This window comes from Mercenaria mercenaria, chromosome 18 (genome assembly GCF_021730395.1).
Source record: "Mercenaria mercenaria strain notata chromosome 18, MADL_Memer_1, whole genome shotgun sequence".
Lineage (NCBI taxonomy): Eukaryota > Metazoa > Mollusca > Bivalvia > Venerida > Veneridae > Mercenaria > Mercenaria mercenaria.
Window position 1 is genome coordinate 12,463,536 of NC_069378.1, and position 17,097 is coordinate 12,480,632.

Below are 17,097 nucleotides of genomic sequence, written 5' to 3' on the forward strand. Positions count from 1 at the left end.
AAAGGGAAGTAATTCTAACTAAACTGAAGGCAACAAAGTTATTTCTATCTTGATAAGCATTATATGTAATGCTTAACAAATGGACCAAGTTTGAAAGAAATATCTTCATTATTTTTCAAGAAATATTACTTTTTGTGTCATAAGCCCGATCGGGCAATGTTACCAGCCTGTTCAGCAGGCCAAAGACTTCTGGATTTGGAGGGCATTCTAAACAGCTAAACTCTGTCCCTCGTTCGAAAGTTTGAAAGACTCAAATTAGCTTAAACATTAAAGAATCAATATCACTGAAACTGAAAGACGTACAAATTTATTCCAAAGATAGAAAATGATCTTTCTTTTGTCATTTTCAAAATAAGACGAGAGATAGCGTTTAGATTGGGAGAAGTCTCCAACTCGTTCAAGTGGTGTAGTTTTCTGTCTATAAAAAGATCACAAAGGACCAAGGCAGAAAGCTACGTTGGATAGCCACTGGAAAGCCCTGGAGCGGCGTATAAGATGACCTTGCAGTGTTAAACAGTTAAAAAAGTCATTATTTTTAACATGTTCAAGTCTTGTGTTTTTACAAGGAAATACAGACATAGGCCCACTCTACACGAACGTGCAACCAACTGAAGCCAACAGTGTGTACCTAGAGCAGCTGCATTGTGCGAAAATATCAAAAGGTGACCGGTTATGTTCGAACTGATTCAGTCACCATTTTGACCTATCTTGAAGTTGTTTTTTTTTACTCGGTACGTGCCTCATGCAGGCCGTGACAGCCGGAACAGACACAGTGACTTATTCGCCCATGCTATACATGGACAAACATGTCCATTTTGTGTATATATATATTCTTAATTCCTATAGTTTGAAAAGATTCTAGGGTAGGTTGGTATGTTAAAACCGCAGCATGCTTTGTGTAAATAGATGAATCAGCTTCATATTTAAACTATTTAAAGCCGAATGTCTCCAGATCGTTCGACAACAACAACAAAAATGTTATCTTTTTTTGAATATTTTCAAATAAATGCTATATTTCTTGCGGCTTTAAAACTTAATTACTGACAAACTTTATGTTATGGAAACACATGAGAATTTGCTGTTTTTAATACTTTTTACGATGAAAATCGAAAAGCGTTTGTCACGCAGGTAAACTGTCTCTATATTTCGGAGTTATTATTCACTACTTCAGCTATAATGCACAGGAAAGTGTCTTTTTTTGGCCGCGGTGGTCCGGGGTTCGATTTCCGACGCAGTTATCTTTTTTTTTTCTTGTTTTTCTTGATTTGGAATTTTTAAAATATTTTAGAAACAAAAAAATCATATTCTAATGTTCATAATATGACCAAAACTTGAATTTGAAAGAAAGATTATTTTCAAGCCAAATCTTTAAGTCAAAATAAAATGCTTATATGCTTATGTGTTTAACCGCGATGAGGTTTTTTTTGTCTTGACATGCGGATTGACATTCATGGCTTTGCTTTAAAGCGCACCATTTGTCCTGTAGAACTTCATAATTTATACCGCGGGAGGACATCCGGCCCCTTACTATTTTTGGGCACGGAAATACCCGATGTTAATAAACGTTATTTTCCGTTGACGCACGAGCGATTGGAAGATACCATTTATGAAAGAAAGGGTAGAGGTCAGATTTAAAATATGAAAAAAAAACTGAAATGAAACGTAAACATCGACAAGAAGTCAAAATAAAAAGGAAGAAATGCAACATTGTTTAGGATTCCATCAATACAGTGATATGCAATTATTGAAAAATGACCTGCAAACTGCTAACAATTGTAAATAAACCCTCATTGCCATTATCCAATGAAGTCATCCGCTTGGTTTGACCTACTATATATACGGAAATTCAAATTTTGACCTTCAGAAATTTAGCGCTTGCCAAGTATTACACATTGACTAACAAAGTTATCAAGATGGCTTGTCTTAGCAGTTGCTGGATTTCTGTTCACCGTTTTTGTTCTTCCCTGTTCCAGAGGTTGAGGTCTTTTGCCCTGCGGCTCGGCCAGTCGCAGGGCGAGGGTGGGACTTGTAAGTACATTTTCGATTTTCACTTTTCAGTATTTCATTTTCAGTCAATCTTTGTGGCTTCCTTTATCTTCTTATGACTTCAATTATAGAGTTAAAGATATGTTTACTGACTGTTTGGAAATATTTGAATGTTCATGCATGTGCTCAAGTTAAGAAAATTGTGCTGGCGAACTCGAACTCGCACTGGGTATTCGGCTATCGACTCCTGAGTACTATACTCCTGTGATTTATATACATGTACGTGTACTGAATAATCACAACTAAACCATATATTTATTAGGTATTTTACTGAAGATTTGAAAAATATTACAAATGTAGTATTGAATGTGTTAAGATCGTAGATCTGCCTCAACAATCACACTGGCCAACGCCACGGCGGTGGAGGATTTGTCGCAGAAACGGTGGAGAAATATGGCCGACAGACAATATAGATATTTATGCTCTCATCAGTACTTTTTGTAACGAATGTTTCATGTTTGACTGAAAACATGCAACCAGTGAGAAGGGGGCCCACTGCCCACGTGTATTCTTCCAGCCACAAACTCCTGTTTAGTGCAATTCTTTGGCATTAATGTAAACACTTCTGTATAGTTTGACGAAAGACTGCCGTTCTTGTATATTCCCATTAAAAATGGTAAAATCTTGTACAAAACGACCTCTGAGCCATTCGCAGCAAAATGTAAGTCTGACACTGTCGAGCAAAAACTTTTTCTCCATAATCGATCATTGTAAGCATACAAAATGATTGACCAAAAATCAATTCAACGCAGTGTGCATTGAGTACATTTACAACGCATTATGGTGGATCTTGTTTCTTTAATTTCACTATTGACTTTAAATTGGAGTAAACAGCATTTTCCCACAATTTTGATTTGGTAGGAACATGAAATCACTTTGACATTAGATAGCAACAGAAACTGAATGTTAAGAATAAATATGACATTGATTCACATCCGTAAATGCATAATATCAAGTGACAATATTAATTTTCTGATTTGACCACATGGCATCATATGATAAACCAACTTGACTTAGTACAATACAATTACTAATACGTAGCATACCTTAACAAAATGCCATTGAGCAACTGTGTTACTGGAGTTGAGACATTTTACAAGTAGGCTAATTTACCTCTTCTTCAACAAGAACATTTTATTATGCCCCACTTCGAAGGAGGGGTATATTGTTTTGCAGATGTCTGTCTGTCTGTTGGTCAGTCTGTATGTAGACCAATCAGTTTCAGGATGATGACTAAACAGGGCTCCAGATAATTTTTTTGGCCTAGGAGTAATTACTCATCATAATTCTTGTGAATGAGTAAAATGGTAAAATCTGAAATTGACTAGGAGTAATTTTAACGCTGAATAAAAACATAAATGAGAAAAAAAAAACCACAAAACAGTTTTATAACTATTAACATATTTATTGGGTGTAACACCCATGACTTATGTCAAGTTTTTGCTTTTTATTCACAATCAGTGTCAATCAAAATTTTACTTTCTGTCATATAGTCTTTCAAAGACATTTTGGTTGCATTTTGATGGTCAGTGGAATCACAATGCCTATCTATAGTAGACTTTTGGAGGTTACTAGAACCAGTGGACACAAACACATTTTTCATTTTACACTTTATGCATAATGCACATTTTAATTTAATTTGTGTAGGATTGCCAGAATCAATAACATTCCAAGGATATAATTCTTTCCAAACTGCATGCGTTTTCTCTGAAATTGAAACGTGCTTCGGCTTCATACTCACTACGGTATCCAAAAGATTAGCCAATATACCTTTTATGATGTTTTTTTTTTTTGATCATTTTTTGTAGGTTGAAAGAAAGACTAAAGCGTTTTTTCATCTTTAGAAATTAGCAGTCTTTGAAAGGGACATTTTGTTGTGCCCCCCCATGAGTGGCGGGGGCATATAGATTTGGTCTTATCCGTGCGTCCGTCCGTCCGAAGTTAGTGACACGCCTAGCTCGAAAAGTATTTGATATAAATTGATGAAACCTTGCATGAGTCTTTATCATGATATGAACTTGCGCACCTCCTATTTTTTCGTCTGGCTTCACCCCCAATTTTCAGTGTTATGGCCCCTGAAATAGTCAAAAATGCACATTTTGACCTTGTGACACGCCTAGCTCAAAAAGTATTTGATATAGATTCATGAAACCTTGCCTGAATCTTAATCATGATATGAACTTGTGCACCTCCTATTTTTCATCTGGCTCCGCCCTCTATTTTCAGAGTTATGGCCCCTGAAATAGTCAAAAATGCACATTTTCACCTTGTGACATGCCTAGCTCAAGAAGTATTTGATATAGATTCATGAAACCTTGCATGAGTCTTAATCATGATATGAACTTACGCACCTCATACTTTTCATCTGGCTCCACCCCCTATTTTCAGAGTTATGGCCCCTGAAATAGTCAAAAATACACATTTGACCTTGTGACATGCCTAGCTCAAAAAGTATTTGATATAGATTCATGAAACCTTGCATGAGTCTTAATCATGATATGAACTTGCGCACCTCCTATTTTTCATTTGGGTCTGTCCCCAATTTTCAGAGTTATGGCCCCTGAAGTAGTCAAAAATGCACATTTTCACCTTCTGACATGCCTAGCTCAAAAAGTATTTGATATAGATTCATGAAACCTTGCATGAGTCTTAATCATGATATGAACTTGTGCACCTCTTATTTTTCATTTGGGTCCGCCCCTATTTTTAGAGTTATGGCCCCTGAAATAGTCAAAAATGTACATTTTCACATTGTGACACACCTAGCTCAAAAAGTATTTAATATAAATGGTTGAAAACTCGCATAAGTCTTTATCATGATATAAACTTGCACACCTCTAATTTTTTGGCTGGCTCCACCCCTTATTTTTAAAGTTATGGCCCCTGAGATAGTAAAAAAAATGCACTTTTTCACCTAATTATATACCTAGCTCAAAAAGTATTTGATGTAAATTCAGGAAACCTTGCTGGAGTCTTTATCGTGATGTGACCTTGCACACTTGGCATTCTTCTTGAGAATCTTAGCTCTTATTACAGAGTTATGGCCCTTGAAATAGCCAAAATAGTGGATTTTTTGTTTGTGATGCTCATAGCTCAAAAAGTATAGCGCCTAGAATAATGAATCCTTTTCATAAAATGTTTGTTGAGGCTATACCCCATTAAGACTGCAAACATTTGAATTATTGCCACTTATTTGTGACAAATGTACCAGTGGGGGGCACACACCTGTGTCCTACAGACACATTCTAGTTTTTGTTTACTTCACACCGGAAGTTGATAATTTAAATCGACACCGCTTTTAAATACACTACCGTACCATCAATATTAGTTAATGCACGCATAGAGTGTATAGTTTAACCTAGGTTTATAGAGATCATACGATGCGTGTATACGTTCAATGCGGGAGAATTAATGCTGATCGGCTATGTTACGTAACGCATCCAGATGATTCAGATTTTGTTTTTACGCTAGTAAAAAAGCATTGTGTGCGTTTCTGTAATTTCATATACGTTTTTATACGCTTAGAAATTATTAGACATGCGTATTTGCATTATTTCTATACTATTTTACGCTAATACGCATCTTATCTGGAGCCCTGACTAAAGAACACTTAGGCCTAGGATCATGAAAGTGTATAGGAAGGTTGGTCATCACCTGCAGATGACCCCTATTGATTTTAAGATCTGTAGGTCACAGTGACCCTGAACGTTAAATGGTTTCTGGTTGAGAACACTTGGGCCTCAGATTCAACAGAACAGAAGTGCAAATCAATAGTATATTGTTACTGAACATTAAGTTTCTGTTGCTGTCAGATGTCAAAGTGATTTCATGGACCTACCCCAATCAAAATCTCAGGAAAATGCTGTTTACTTAAGTTAAAAGTCCGTAACGAACATTAAAGAAACAAGATCCACAGTAATGCGTTGCAATTGTACCCACCGCACACTGCGTTGGAATCATTTTTAGTCGATTTTTTCATATGCCTGTAATGAATATTCACCTTTTACAAAGAAATATTTTTTGCTTGACAGGGCCGAACTTACGATTTGCTGCAATGTACAAGATTTTACCATTTCTAATTGGAATTCTACAAAAACGGCAGTCCCTCTTCAAAGTGTACAGAAGTGTTTACAATAATGACAAAGAATTGCACGGAACAAGTCAGGGTTGGCAAAAACCCGGGTTTTAAGCATATTGCCCAGCCCAATGGGTAATACTGGGAAAACCCGGGTTTTATTGGGCAATAGTGGTCAATTCTGGGCAGTATAATATTTCAATTCAAACTTCAGTACATAGTTTAACACTTAAGTTGACTAACAACCAATCTAGTGATAGCAGTGACACCTGCATGCCTTGTGCTATAATATCTATAAAAATCTATTGAATGGACGTTATTATGATGATGATTGAGCAATTATTGAGCAAGATTAGGGGATTAAAGTTACAAGTGTAAACAACTTAAATGTGGCCATTTTGCTCATGAAAATCAGTTTAGATCACATTGTCATTTCTATCATATAACCATAAAACCTAAGGACCCCATGTGGAATTGTTTTAATGTTACAGTGGATGATTAAAAAGATTGCAGAATGTAAAGACTGTGGCACTTTGGTTAGTGCCAAAATTGGGAGTCTGAAAGATCATAGCCTGAAATGTTACACATGTACTGTACAAAGAACTATAAATTTATTTTTATAGCTCTTTGCACTGTGTTAGTTTATTGAAAGGGTGTTTCAAATTTTGATATTATTCAGAAGAAACTCAGAAACAGACTTGCGATCGAAAAAAACGCAAAACTTGCGTTCAGTTACAGAATGCTTCTTTATAAAGAAGAACTAGACTGGTAGACTTATTCCTGTGTTAAGCAAAATCTAGTTGGGACCTAGAGAGATCTACTATAAATGTTCAAAGGTGTTTACTTTCCCATAAAAAATATTTTGTTGTGTAAATAAGCCATAATTTTGTTAATGAAGCTGTTCTGTCAGCTACCTTAGTAATCACTTCACCAATTTTTTCAAAGTACAAAATGTAGTTAACTTAATGTAAGAATTAGCTCACATTTTATAACATAGAAACTCAATTGTTTTTGTAAAAAAAATTAGAAAATCTTCTTATTGCCCACTTTATTCATTTTTTGGAGTATTGCCCAACCCGGGAAAACCCGGGTTTTCCCGGGCGGGTAGTCGCCAACCCTGGAACAAGTGTTTCTCGTTGGAAGAGTACGCATGTCGGGCTCCTGTCTCACTGGTTGTTTTCAGTCAAACGTGAAAAGGTCATTAGAAAATGTACCGATGATAGCATAAATGTAGTCAGTCGGCCATATTTCTCCACCGCTTCTGCAACAAATCCTACACAGCCGCAGCGTTGGAACCACCACTTCTGCGAAAGCTATTACCAGTGTGACTATATCCATGTCAAATTTTTAGACAGGCTTACTGTATCTTTGTGGAAAAAATATGATTTGTCGCGAAAATGAAGATATTTTAAGGCAATGCTATCTATTTTCATAAATAATGGTATTATTTAGGATTAAATTAGGAAATTGTTGTTAAGAAAAAGAAAAGCAAGCATTCTGTGTGTTAGCCATTGCTTTTGTTCCACAAAAATTGGAAGCAAAGTAAAATTATAGCGTTTTTTGGAAGGCATTCTCATTGTTTCTGTCAATCGAGCAGATACCATCCTCGTTATTGAAATGAACATAACATTGACGCAGACCCCTTTTCTAAAATTTAACAATAATATGCAATGACCAATCAATATAAAGATAAAACATAGGTCTTCTATAGGAGAGATTGTCGTGATGTCACGCATTAACACCTGTTTATCTGGTGGTGGGCAAAACAAATGTTTTTACATTGTGTATGGGATAGGAATTTTACTTCTTAATAACTGTTTCTCTCATTTATGGATTCTAAAAATTCAAAAAGTTTTGAAATAATTACAATTTTCATATTCTTGTATTCAAATATCTTTTTTAATGAATAACCATTTTAAATGACATATAACTTTGATAGCGGTGTAGTGATGTTCAAAACTTTTAGAAAAAAAATATTGATATGATTTATGTCTTATGAAAGTTTAGGCCATTAGAAAAACATCACTGCAAAAAACATGGACATTTGGCAACAGTCACTCTGTCCACCTGATTGCTGTCTTATAAATCAGTTCTAAAAATAGAAAATACAACGGATCTGTATACAAACATGATCTCTCCCGTACCCGTCAGCTACTGGCAGCAGCCTATCCGAAGAAAACTTCTTGCACAATATTTTTCAAATTTGCTACCAAAATCCAACCACATAGACCCATTTTTGTTTGTACTTACCAACTGAATTGTGACTTCTGAAACAGGAAAGTCTGTCAGTACCTGTTATCTTGTCTTATTTAAAATATTCACCCATCAACAAGATATATGAATATTACGTCTTATGAATTACCTAAGAAAAATTATTCAAGGACATTATTGGTTCTCCACACAGATATTAATTCAAGATGTTGAATATACACAACTGTCGGAATTTACCCGAAGTTATTCTATATACTTTTTGTGCCCCCCCCCCCCCCACCCCCCATGAGTGGTGGGGGCATATAGATTTGGTCTTGTCCATGCATCAGTCCGTCCGAATTTCGTGATGCGCCTAACTCGAAAAGTATTTGATACAAATTGATGAAACCTTATATGAATGTTTATCAGGATATGAACTTGCGCACCTCCTATTTTTCGTCTGGGGCCGCCCCCCATTTTCAGAGTTATGGCCCCTGAAAAAATGCACATTTTCACCTTGTGACACGCCTAGCTCAAAAAGTATTCGATATAAATTGATGAAACCTTGCATGAGTCTTAACCATGATGTGAACTTACGCACCTCCTATTTTTCATCTGGCTCCGCCCCCTATTTTTAGAGTTATGGCCCCTGAAATAATCAAAAATACACATTTTCACCTTGTGACATGCCTAGCTCAAAAAGTATTTGATATAGATACATGAAACCTTGCATGAGTCTTGATTATGATATGAACTTGTGCACCTCCTATTTTTCATCTGGCTTTGCCCCCTATTTTTAGAGTTATGGCCCCTGAAATAGTAAAAAATGCGCATACGCCAAGCTCAAAAAGTGTTTGATATAGATTCATGAAACCTTGCATGAGTCTTAATCATGATATGAACTTGCGCACCTCCTCTTTTTCATTTGGGTCGGCCCCCTATTTTCAGAGTTATGGCCCCTGAAATAGTGAAAAATGCACATTTTCACCTTGTGACATGCCTAGCTCAAAACGTATTTGATATAGATTCATGAAAAACTTGCATGAAGCTTAATCATGATATGAACTTGTGCACCTCCTATTTTTCATCTGGCTTTGCCCCCTATTTTTAGAGTTATGGCCCCTGAAATAGTCAAAAATACCCATTTTCACCTTGTGATGCACCTAGCTCAAGTGGTAGGTGCAGATAAAAATGTAATTCCTGTACAAAATGAACTCTTTACAGGGTGTATTGTTTTGGAAAAATACATAAATTTATACTGTATTTTAAGATTTTTATCTGCTACTGAAAAGAAATTAACTGAATAAGCTTGCAGGTGAAGGTGTGAAATGATATATATTCAGGCAGCTAGGACCTAAGTTGTCCTCCTGTCTTCTTGTAGAATAGCTGTATCAGAATGATTTGCACGAATTTAAATTGGGAGGAAAAAGTAGACTACTATGTTGTGGCAGGTCAGGGTTTTTTTTCGGCCGTTATTCGGCTATTATTCCCAATGCCAAAAAGAATGTATTTTTCCAAAAATGAGTGCAAAAATTCCCAATCTACAGTCTGAAAAAAATTTCATCAAAATTACACAAAAATTGACCGAATTATGGACAATTTTGTAATGGAAGTATGTTAAGGAGGTTGTACGATGTGAAACAAGTGTACGAGAAAGTGCTTTAATACATCCTTACTATATCCTATGGGACTAAATATTTCCCAATTTGGAACATTTACGCACCAAAATTCCCAATTTTGGGGGTATAGGCTATGTTCCCAAATCAGCTAGAAAAAAACCTGCAGGTCTTTAAGATCGTGAAATGATACTATTTAAGGTGAAGGTTCATATCCAGGCATTGAGGACTTGTTGTACCCCCCCACAACAAAGTTGTAAGAGGGGGTATACTGGTTTCAGGTTGTCTGTCTGTCCGTAGACGCAATCTTGTGTGCACCATCTCTCCTTATCCCCTTGACAGAATTTAATGAAACTTCACACAAGTGATCAGTACCAACAGTTGTTGTGCATGGGGCATGTTAGGTTCTTTTAGAAAAAAATTTTGCAGAGTTATGGGACTTTGTGTTTTTGTTACTATACTATATACATAGACACAATCTTGTGCGCACCATCTCTCCTCATCCCCTTGACACAATTTAATGAAACTTCACACAAGTGATCAGTACCAACAGTAGTTGTGCATGGGGCATGTTAGGTTCTTTTAGAAAAAAAATTGGCAGAGTTATGGGACTTTGTTTTTTTTGTTACTATACTATATACATAGACACAATCTTGTGTGCACCATCTCTCCTCATCCCCTTGACAGAATTTAATGAAACTTCACACAAGTGATCAGTACCAACAGTAGTTGTGCATGGGGCATGTTTGGTTAGAACTTTTAGAAAAAAAATTGGCAGAGTTATGGGACTTTGTTTTTGTACCCCCCGACAACAAAGTTGTAAGGGGGGGTATACTGGTTTCAGGTTGTCTGTCTGTCTGTCCGTAGACGCAATCTTGTGCGCACCATCTCTCCTTATCCCCTTGACAGAATTTAATGAAACTTCACACAAGTGATCAGTACCAACAGTAGTTGTGCATGGGGCATGTTAGGTTCTTTTAGAAAAAAAATTTGCAGAGTTATGGGACTTTGTTTTTTTGTTACTATACTATATACATAGACACAATCTTGTGCGCACCATCTCTCCTCATCCCCATGACACAATTTAATGAAACTTCACACAATTAAGTGATCAGTAACAACAGTAGTTGTGCATGGGGCATGTTAGGTTCTTTTAGAAAGAAAATTTGCAGAGTACTGGGACTTTGTTTTTTTGTTACTACACTATATACATAGACACAATCTTGTGCGCACCATCTCTCCTCATCCCCTTGACACAATTTAATGAAACTTCACACAAGTGATCAGTAACAACAGTAGTTGTGCATGGGGCATGTTAGGTTCTTTCAGAAAAAAAATTTGCAGAGTTATGGGACTTTGTTTTTTTGTTACTATACTATATACATAGACACAATCTTGTGCGCACCATCTCTCCTCATCCCCTTGACACAATTTAATGAAACTTCACACAAGTGATCAGTAACAACAGTAGTTGTGCATGGGGCATGTTAGGTTCTTTCAGCGACAAAAATTGCAGAGTTATGGGACTTTGTTTCTTGTTAACATAGTATGTACATACAGTCTGCATAATGCAATCTTGTGCGTGCCTAATCTACCAAACCCTTGCACACAATTTCATGAAACTTCACACAAGTGATTAGTACCAACCCTAGTTGTGCATGGTGCATGTTACATTCTTTTAGATAAATATTCTGCATAGTTATGCGACTTTGTTTTTTGTTACTATACTGTATACATACAGTCTATATACATACAGTCCACATAATTATGCAATCTTGTGTGCGCGTCAAATTGCAATGTACTGTGTCAGTGCACGCGGGGGGTACATTCATCACCTTTAGTGATAGCTGTAGTTCTTGATGATGACAGTAGGGTTCCTGATAATTTTCATCACAATGATGCGAACATTTGAATTAATTTCAGGCTATATAAGGGGTGAAAAAGATGTTGATAAAATTTGGTGTATCTGTTGTTATTGTTTTTGATTCTGATGATGCCAAAGCTGCTGATAATATCATATCATGGTTGTGGGTTATAATGATCTTTAAAAACAGAAAAGATTCATGTTTATGAAGTGTTGTAATAACAACTTGATGCTGCTGCTGATGATAAAGTACCAAAGTCACTGATAAATTAATTCTGTTAGTTTTTAGCTCACAAGAGCCAAAGGAGCAGGGTGAGCTTTCTGATCACTCACTGTCCGGCGTCAATCGTCCGTTGTCCGTCCGTAAACATTTACTTTAAACGACATCTCCTCATAAACCGCTTGGCCAATTTCATCCAAATTTCACAGGAATGTTCCTTGGGTGAAGCTCTACAAAATTTATTCAAAGAATTGAATTCCATGCAGAACTCTGGTTGCCATGGCAACCGAAAGGAAAAACAAAAATTCATGATATTTGACATGTAGCATTGCCTAGTGGACCTCTACAAAATTTGTTCAAATCATGACCCCCGGGGTCAAAATTGACCCGGCCCCAGGGGTCACTTGATTTTACATAGGAAAATCTTCAAAAATTTTCTAAAAATAAACCAGAGGGCCTAGATCTTAGATATTTGACATGAAGCGGACCTCTACAAATTTGTTCAAATCATTACCCCGCCCCAGGGGTACTTGATTTTACATAGGAATATCTTCAAAAATTTTCTAAAAATAAACCAGAAGACCTAGACCTTAGATATTTGACATGTAGCATTGCCTAGCAGACTTCTACAAACTTTTTTCAAATCATGACCGCCAGGATCAAATTGACCCTGCCCCATGGGGTAACTTGATTGTACATAGAAAAATCTTCAAAATTTTCTAAAAATAAACCAGAAGGCCTAGAGCTTAGATATTTGACATGTAGCATTGCCTAGTGGACCTCTACAAAATTTGTTCAAATCTTGACCCCCTAGGGTCAAATTGACCCAGCACCAGGGGTTACTTGATTGTACATAGGGAAATCTTCATAAATTTGCTAAAAATAAACCAGAAGGCCTAGATCTTAGATATTTGATATGTAACATTGCCTAGTAGACTTCTACAAACTTTGTTCAAATCATGACCCCGGGGTAAAATTGGCCCCGCCTCAGGGGTTACTTGATTGTACATCGGAAAATCTTCCAAAAAAATTCTAAAAATCTTCAGTTTGACATTTGAAACATGTAGCTCATATTACTCAGGTGAGCAATCCAGGGTCATCATGACCCTCTTGTTATTTATCTGTTTTGAAAAACAAAACAAATAAAAAACAGGAAGTAATATGCGATTGCATGTTCATCTGTGAGACTTTTTGTCCATGATAATTTGTGTCCTGAGCATAACTAAATACAAGTTATTTACTTCATCCTTTGGGACAAGGGTACATGGCAATAAGAAGCTGTGTAGAGTGCTTAAACCAGTTGTAGGGCAAAGGTCAAGGTTACAAACTGAGCTGAAAGTTAAAAATTAGCCAACATATTTTTTGTCTGGAGCATAAATCAATAAACATGCAAGGTATTGACTTCAAACTTGGTTTGTAGGTAGACAGCCATGAGAGGATATGCAGAGCACATAAACCTGGTCTATAGGTCACATATTGAGCTCAAAAGTCAAACTTTTTGTCAGTAACTTGTATAACTTGTAACTTCTACCACTTGTTTCAATCTCTTCTGTACCGTGATGACACACCATTCACGTAACTATTTTTGCCAGCTAAATTTCTTAGTGCCTCTGATAATATCTGTTAACAACTGAAAATAACTGTAAGTATGTGGTTTGATAACTATATTTAACTTGTGTAACTTTTAACTTTTGCCACTTTTTTAATCCTTTCTGTACTGTTACAACAGCAGTTATGACTACGTAAATTGTAAATAAAATTTACAGACAGTTTAACTGCATTGTCCTGCCATATGTTCACACCTTTTTATACGCCTGTTTGAAAAATGGGACGTATTATGGGAACGCCCCTGGCGGGCGGATGGGCGGGCGGGCGGCGTCCACAGACCTTGTCCGGAGCATATCTTCTACATGCATGGAGGGATTTTGATGAAAGTTGGCACAGTTGTTCACCATCATGAGACAACATGCATGACTGTTACATCCAATTCTGAGGTGTATTTTGAGCTATCTCTACCTGGTAAGGATTTTTGTGTGGACTTGTAATTTTTTTTTTTTTTTTTTTTCTCTTTAAAGATTAACATCCCTTAGTTTTTACTATAAATAACTTACATTGTAACTTTTTTATAATTGACCGTAGGGAAAAACCAAGACCACTTTTCTGTTGTACAACATTGATGTTACTTTCACATTTTGGGTGTATTTTAAGGTATCTCTACCTGGTAAGGATTTTTTTTGTGGACTTAGAAAAATAAAAGAATTACAATAATTTCTAAAAAAAACCAACATTGTAAACAACTAGAAAATTAAAATTCCATTTGCAAATACAGGTGCTAGTGTAAAGAAATTTGCTGTGATGGGCGTATATTGTGACATTGACTGGCACTCTTGTTATTTTATATTATCATTTTGGCATTATATGTAAAACATAACAATCAAATCATATATACCATTACCAGGTTAAAGGCACTGGCCTCCAGAACGTTTGACGACAACATTTTTTTTACATATCTTGAAATAAATGTTATATTTTTAACTTAATTACTGACCGACTATATGTTACGGAAACACAAGATATTAGTAACTGTTGTATTTACTACTTTTTACGATGTAACACTTTACTCTAGGTAAACTGCATTGATTATAAATATCTGTATCACTAAATCCTCCGTAGCTTTATTGGTAACAACAGTGGAAAACTTCTTTATTGTCGTGGCAGTCCAGGTTTGATTTCCAACATGGACATCTTTTTATACTCCCGAAGGGACATACTATGTTATGGTCCCAGTGTCCGTCTGTCCGTTGGCAATTTCGTGTCAGCTCTTTAACTCTTAACCCCTTGAAGGATTTCATTTAAGAAACTTGACTCAAATGTTGACCACACTGAGGCGACATGCAGAGCGCATTTTTTGGATGTCTCATTTCAAAAACTAGGTCATTAGTCTAAAATTTGAAAAATCTTTTGACCTCTCTAGAGGCCATATTTTTCAATGGATCTTCATGAAAATTGGTCAGAATTTTTATCTTGATGATATCTAGGTCAAGTTCAAAACTGGGTCACATGAGCTCAAAAACTAGGTCACTTTGTCAAATAATAGAAAAAACGACGTCATACTCAAAACTGGGTCATGTGGGAACAGGTGAGTGATTCAGGACCATCATGGTCCTCTTGTTCTAATTACTTCCCTGTTTTGTTACTTTAAATAGTTTATTTTGAAATTTTTTTACTATTGGCAGTAGTGAAAAACCAAGACCACTTTTCTGTTGTACAACATAGATGGTACATCCAATTTTTAGCTCGACTATTCAAAGAATAGTCTAGCTATTCTACTCACCCTGGCGTCGGTGTCGGCATCACACCTTGGTTAAGTTTTTGCATGCAAGTACATACAGCCATCAATTAAAGGCATATAGCTTTGAAACTTATTTTTTCTTTTTCTAGGTCAATTACCAACCTCTCTGGGTCAAGTCCCATAACTCTCTGACATGTATTTTGAGCAAATTATGCCCCCTTTTGGACTTAGAAAATTCTGGTTAAAGTTTTACATGCGAGTTTCTATCTCCAAAACTAATGCAGATATTGAATTGAAACTTCACATGTGTCTTTGGGGTTATAAAACTAGTTGATAGCAGCAAGTCCCATAACTCTGACCTTCATTTTGGCCAAATTATGCCCCCTTTTGGACTTAGAAAATTCTGGTTAAAGTTTTGCATGCAAGTACATACAGCTATTTCTAAAAGGCATATAGATTTGAAACTTATTTTGTCTTTTTCTAGATCAATTACCAAACTCTGACATAATTTTGAGCAAATTATGCCCACTTTTGGACTTAGAAAATTCTGGTTAATGTTTTACATGCAAGTTACTATCTCCAAAACTAATGCAGATATTGAATTGAAACTCCACATGTTTCTTCGGGGTTATACAACTAGTTGATAGCACCAAGTCCCATAACTCTGACCTTCATTTTGGCCAAATTATGCCCCCTTTTGGACTTAGAAAATTCTGGTTAAAGTTTTGCATGCAAGTACATTCAGCTATTTCTAAAAGGCATATAGATTTGAAACTTATTTTGTCTTTTTCTAGATCAATATCCAAACTCTGACATATATTTTGAGCAAATTATGCCCACTTTTGGACTTAAAAAATTCTGGTTAAAGTTTTACATGCGAGTTTCTATCTCCAAAACTAATGCAGATATTGAATCGAAACTTCACATGTGTCTTTGGGGTTATAAAACTAGTTGATAGCAGCAAGTCCCATAACTCTGAGCTGCATTTTGGCCAAATTATGCCCCCTTTTGGACTTAGAAAATTCTGGTTAAAGTTTTGCATGCAAGTACATACAGCTATTTCTAAAAGGCATATAGATTTGAAACTTATTTTGTCTTTTTCTAGATCAATTACCAAACTCTGACATAATTTTGAGAAAATTATGCCCACTTTTGGACTTAGAAAATTCTGGTTAATGTTTTACATGCAAGTTACTATCTCCAAAACTAATGCAGATATTGAATTGAAACTCCACATGTGTCTTCGGGGTTTTAAAACTAGTTGATAGCACCAAGTCCCATAACTCTGACCTTCATTTTGGCCAAATTATGCCCGCTTTTGGACTTAGCAAATTCTGGTTAAGTTTTGCGTGCAAGTACATACAGCTATTACTAAACTTAGCAAATTCTGGTCAAGTTTTGCGTGCAAGTACATACAGCTATTACTAAAAGGCATATAGATTTGAAACTTATTTTTTCTTTTTCTAGATCAATTACCAACCTCACTGGATCAAGTCCCATAACTCTGACATGTATTTTGAGCAAATTATTCCCCTTTTTGGACTTAGAAAATCCTGGTTAAAGTTTTGCGTGCAAGTACATACAGCTATTACTAAAAGGCATATAGATTTCAAACTTATTTTTTCTTTTTCTAGATCAATTACCAACTCACTGGGTCAAGTCCCATAACTCTGTCATGTATTTTGGGCAAATTATGCCCCCTTTTGGACTTAGAAAATTCTGGTTAGAGTTTTACATGCGAGTTTCTATCTCCAAAACTAATGCAGATATTGAATTGGGACTTCACATGTGCAT

At 36.0% G+C, this 17,097-nt stretch overlaps 2 protein-coding genes across 4 annotated transcripts in view; one reads left to right on the plus strand and one right to left on the minus strand.

Moving 5' to 3' along the window:
• The window catches only part of LOC123537780 (ras-related protein Rab-5C-like), a 329,876-nt gene that overhangs the window by 131,887 nt on the left and 180,892 nt on the right, over positions 1-17,097 (minus strand). The gene's annotated exons all lie outside the window — the stretch shown is intronic.
• The window catches only part of LOC123539144 (uncharacterized), a 28,476-nt gene that overhangs the window by 899 nt on the left and 10,480 nt on the right, over positions 1-17,097 (plus strand). For 2 of the 3 annotated variants that reach the window (XM_053530422.1, XM_053530423.1), the window contains exon 1: positions 1,905-2,028. The exons of the other annotated variant lie outside the window; for it this stretch is intronic. In XM_053530422.1, the coding sequence (XP_053386397.1) occupies positions 1,914-2,028 (115 nt within the window). In that variant the 5' untranslated portion in view covers positions 1,905-1,913. Of the gene's footprint in view, positions 1-1,904; positions 2,029-17,097 lie in introns of those variants that run through there. 3 annotated transcript variants of the gene reach the window in all.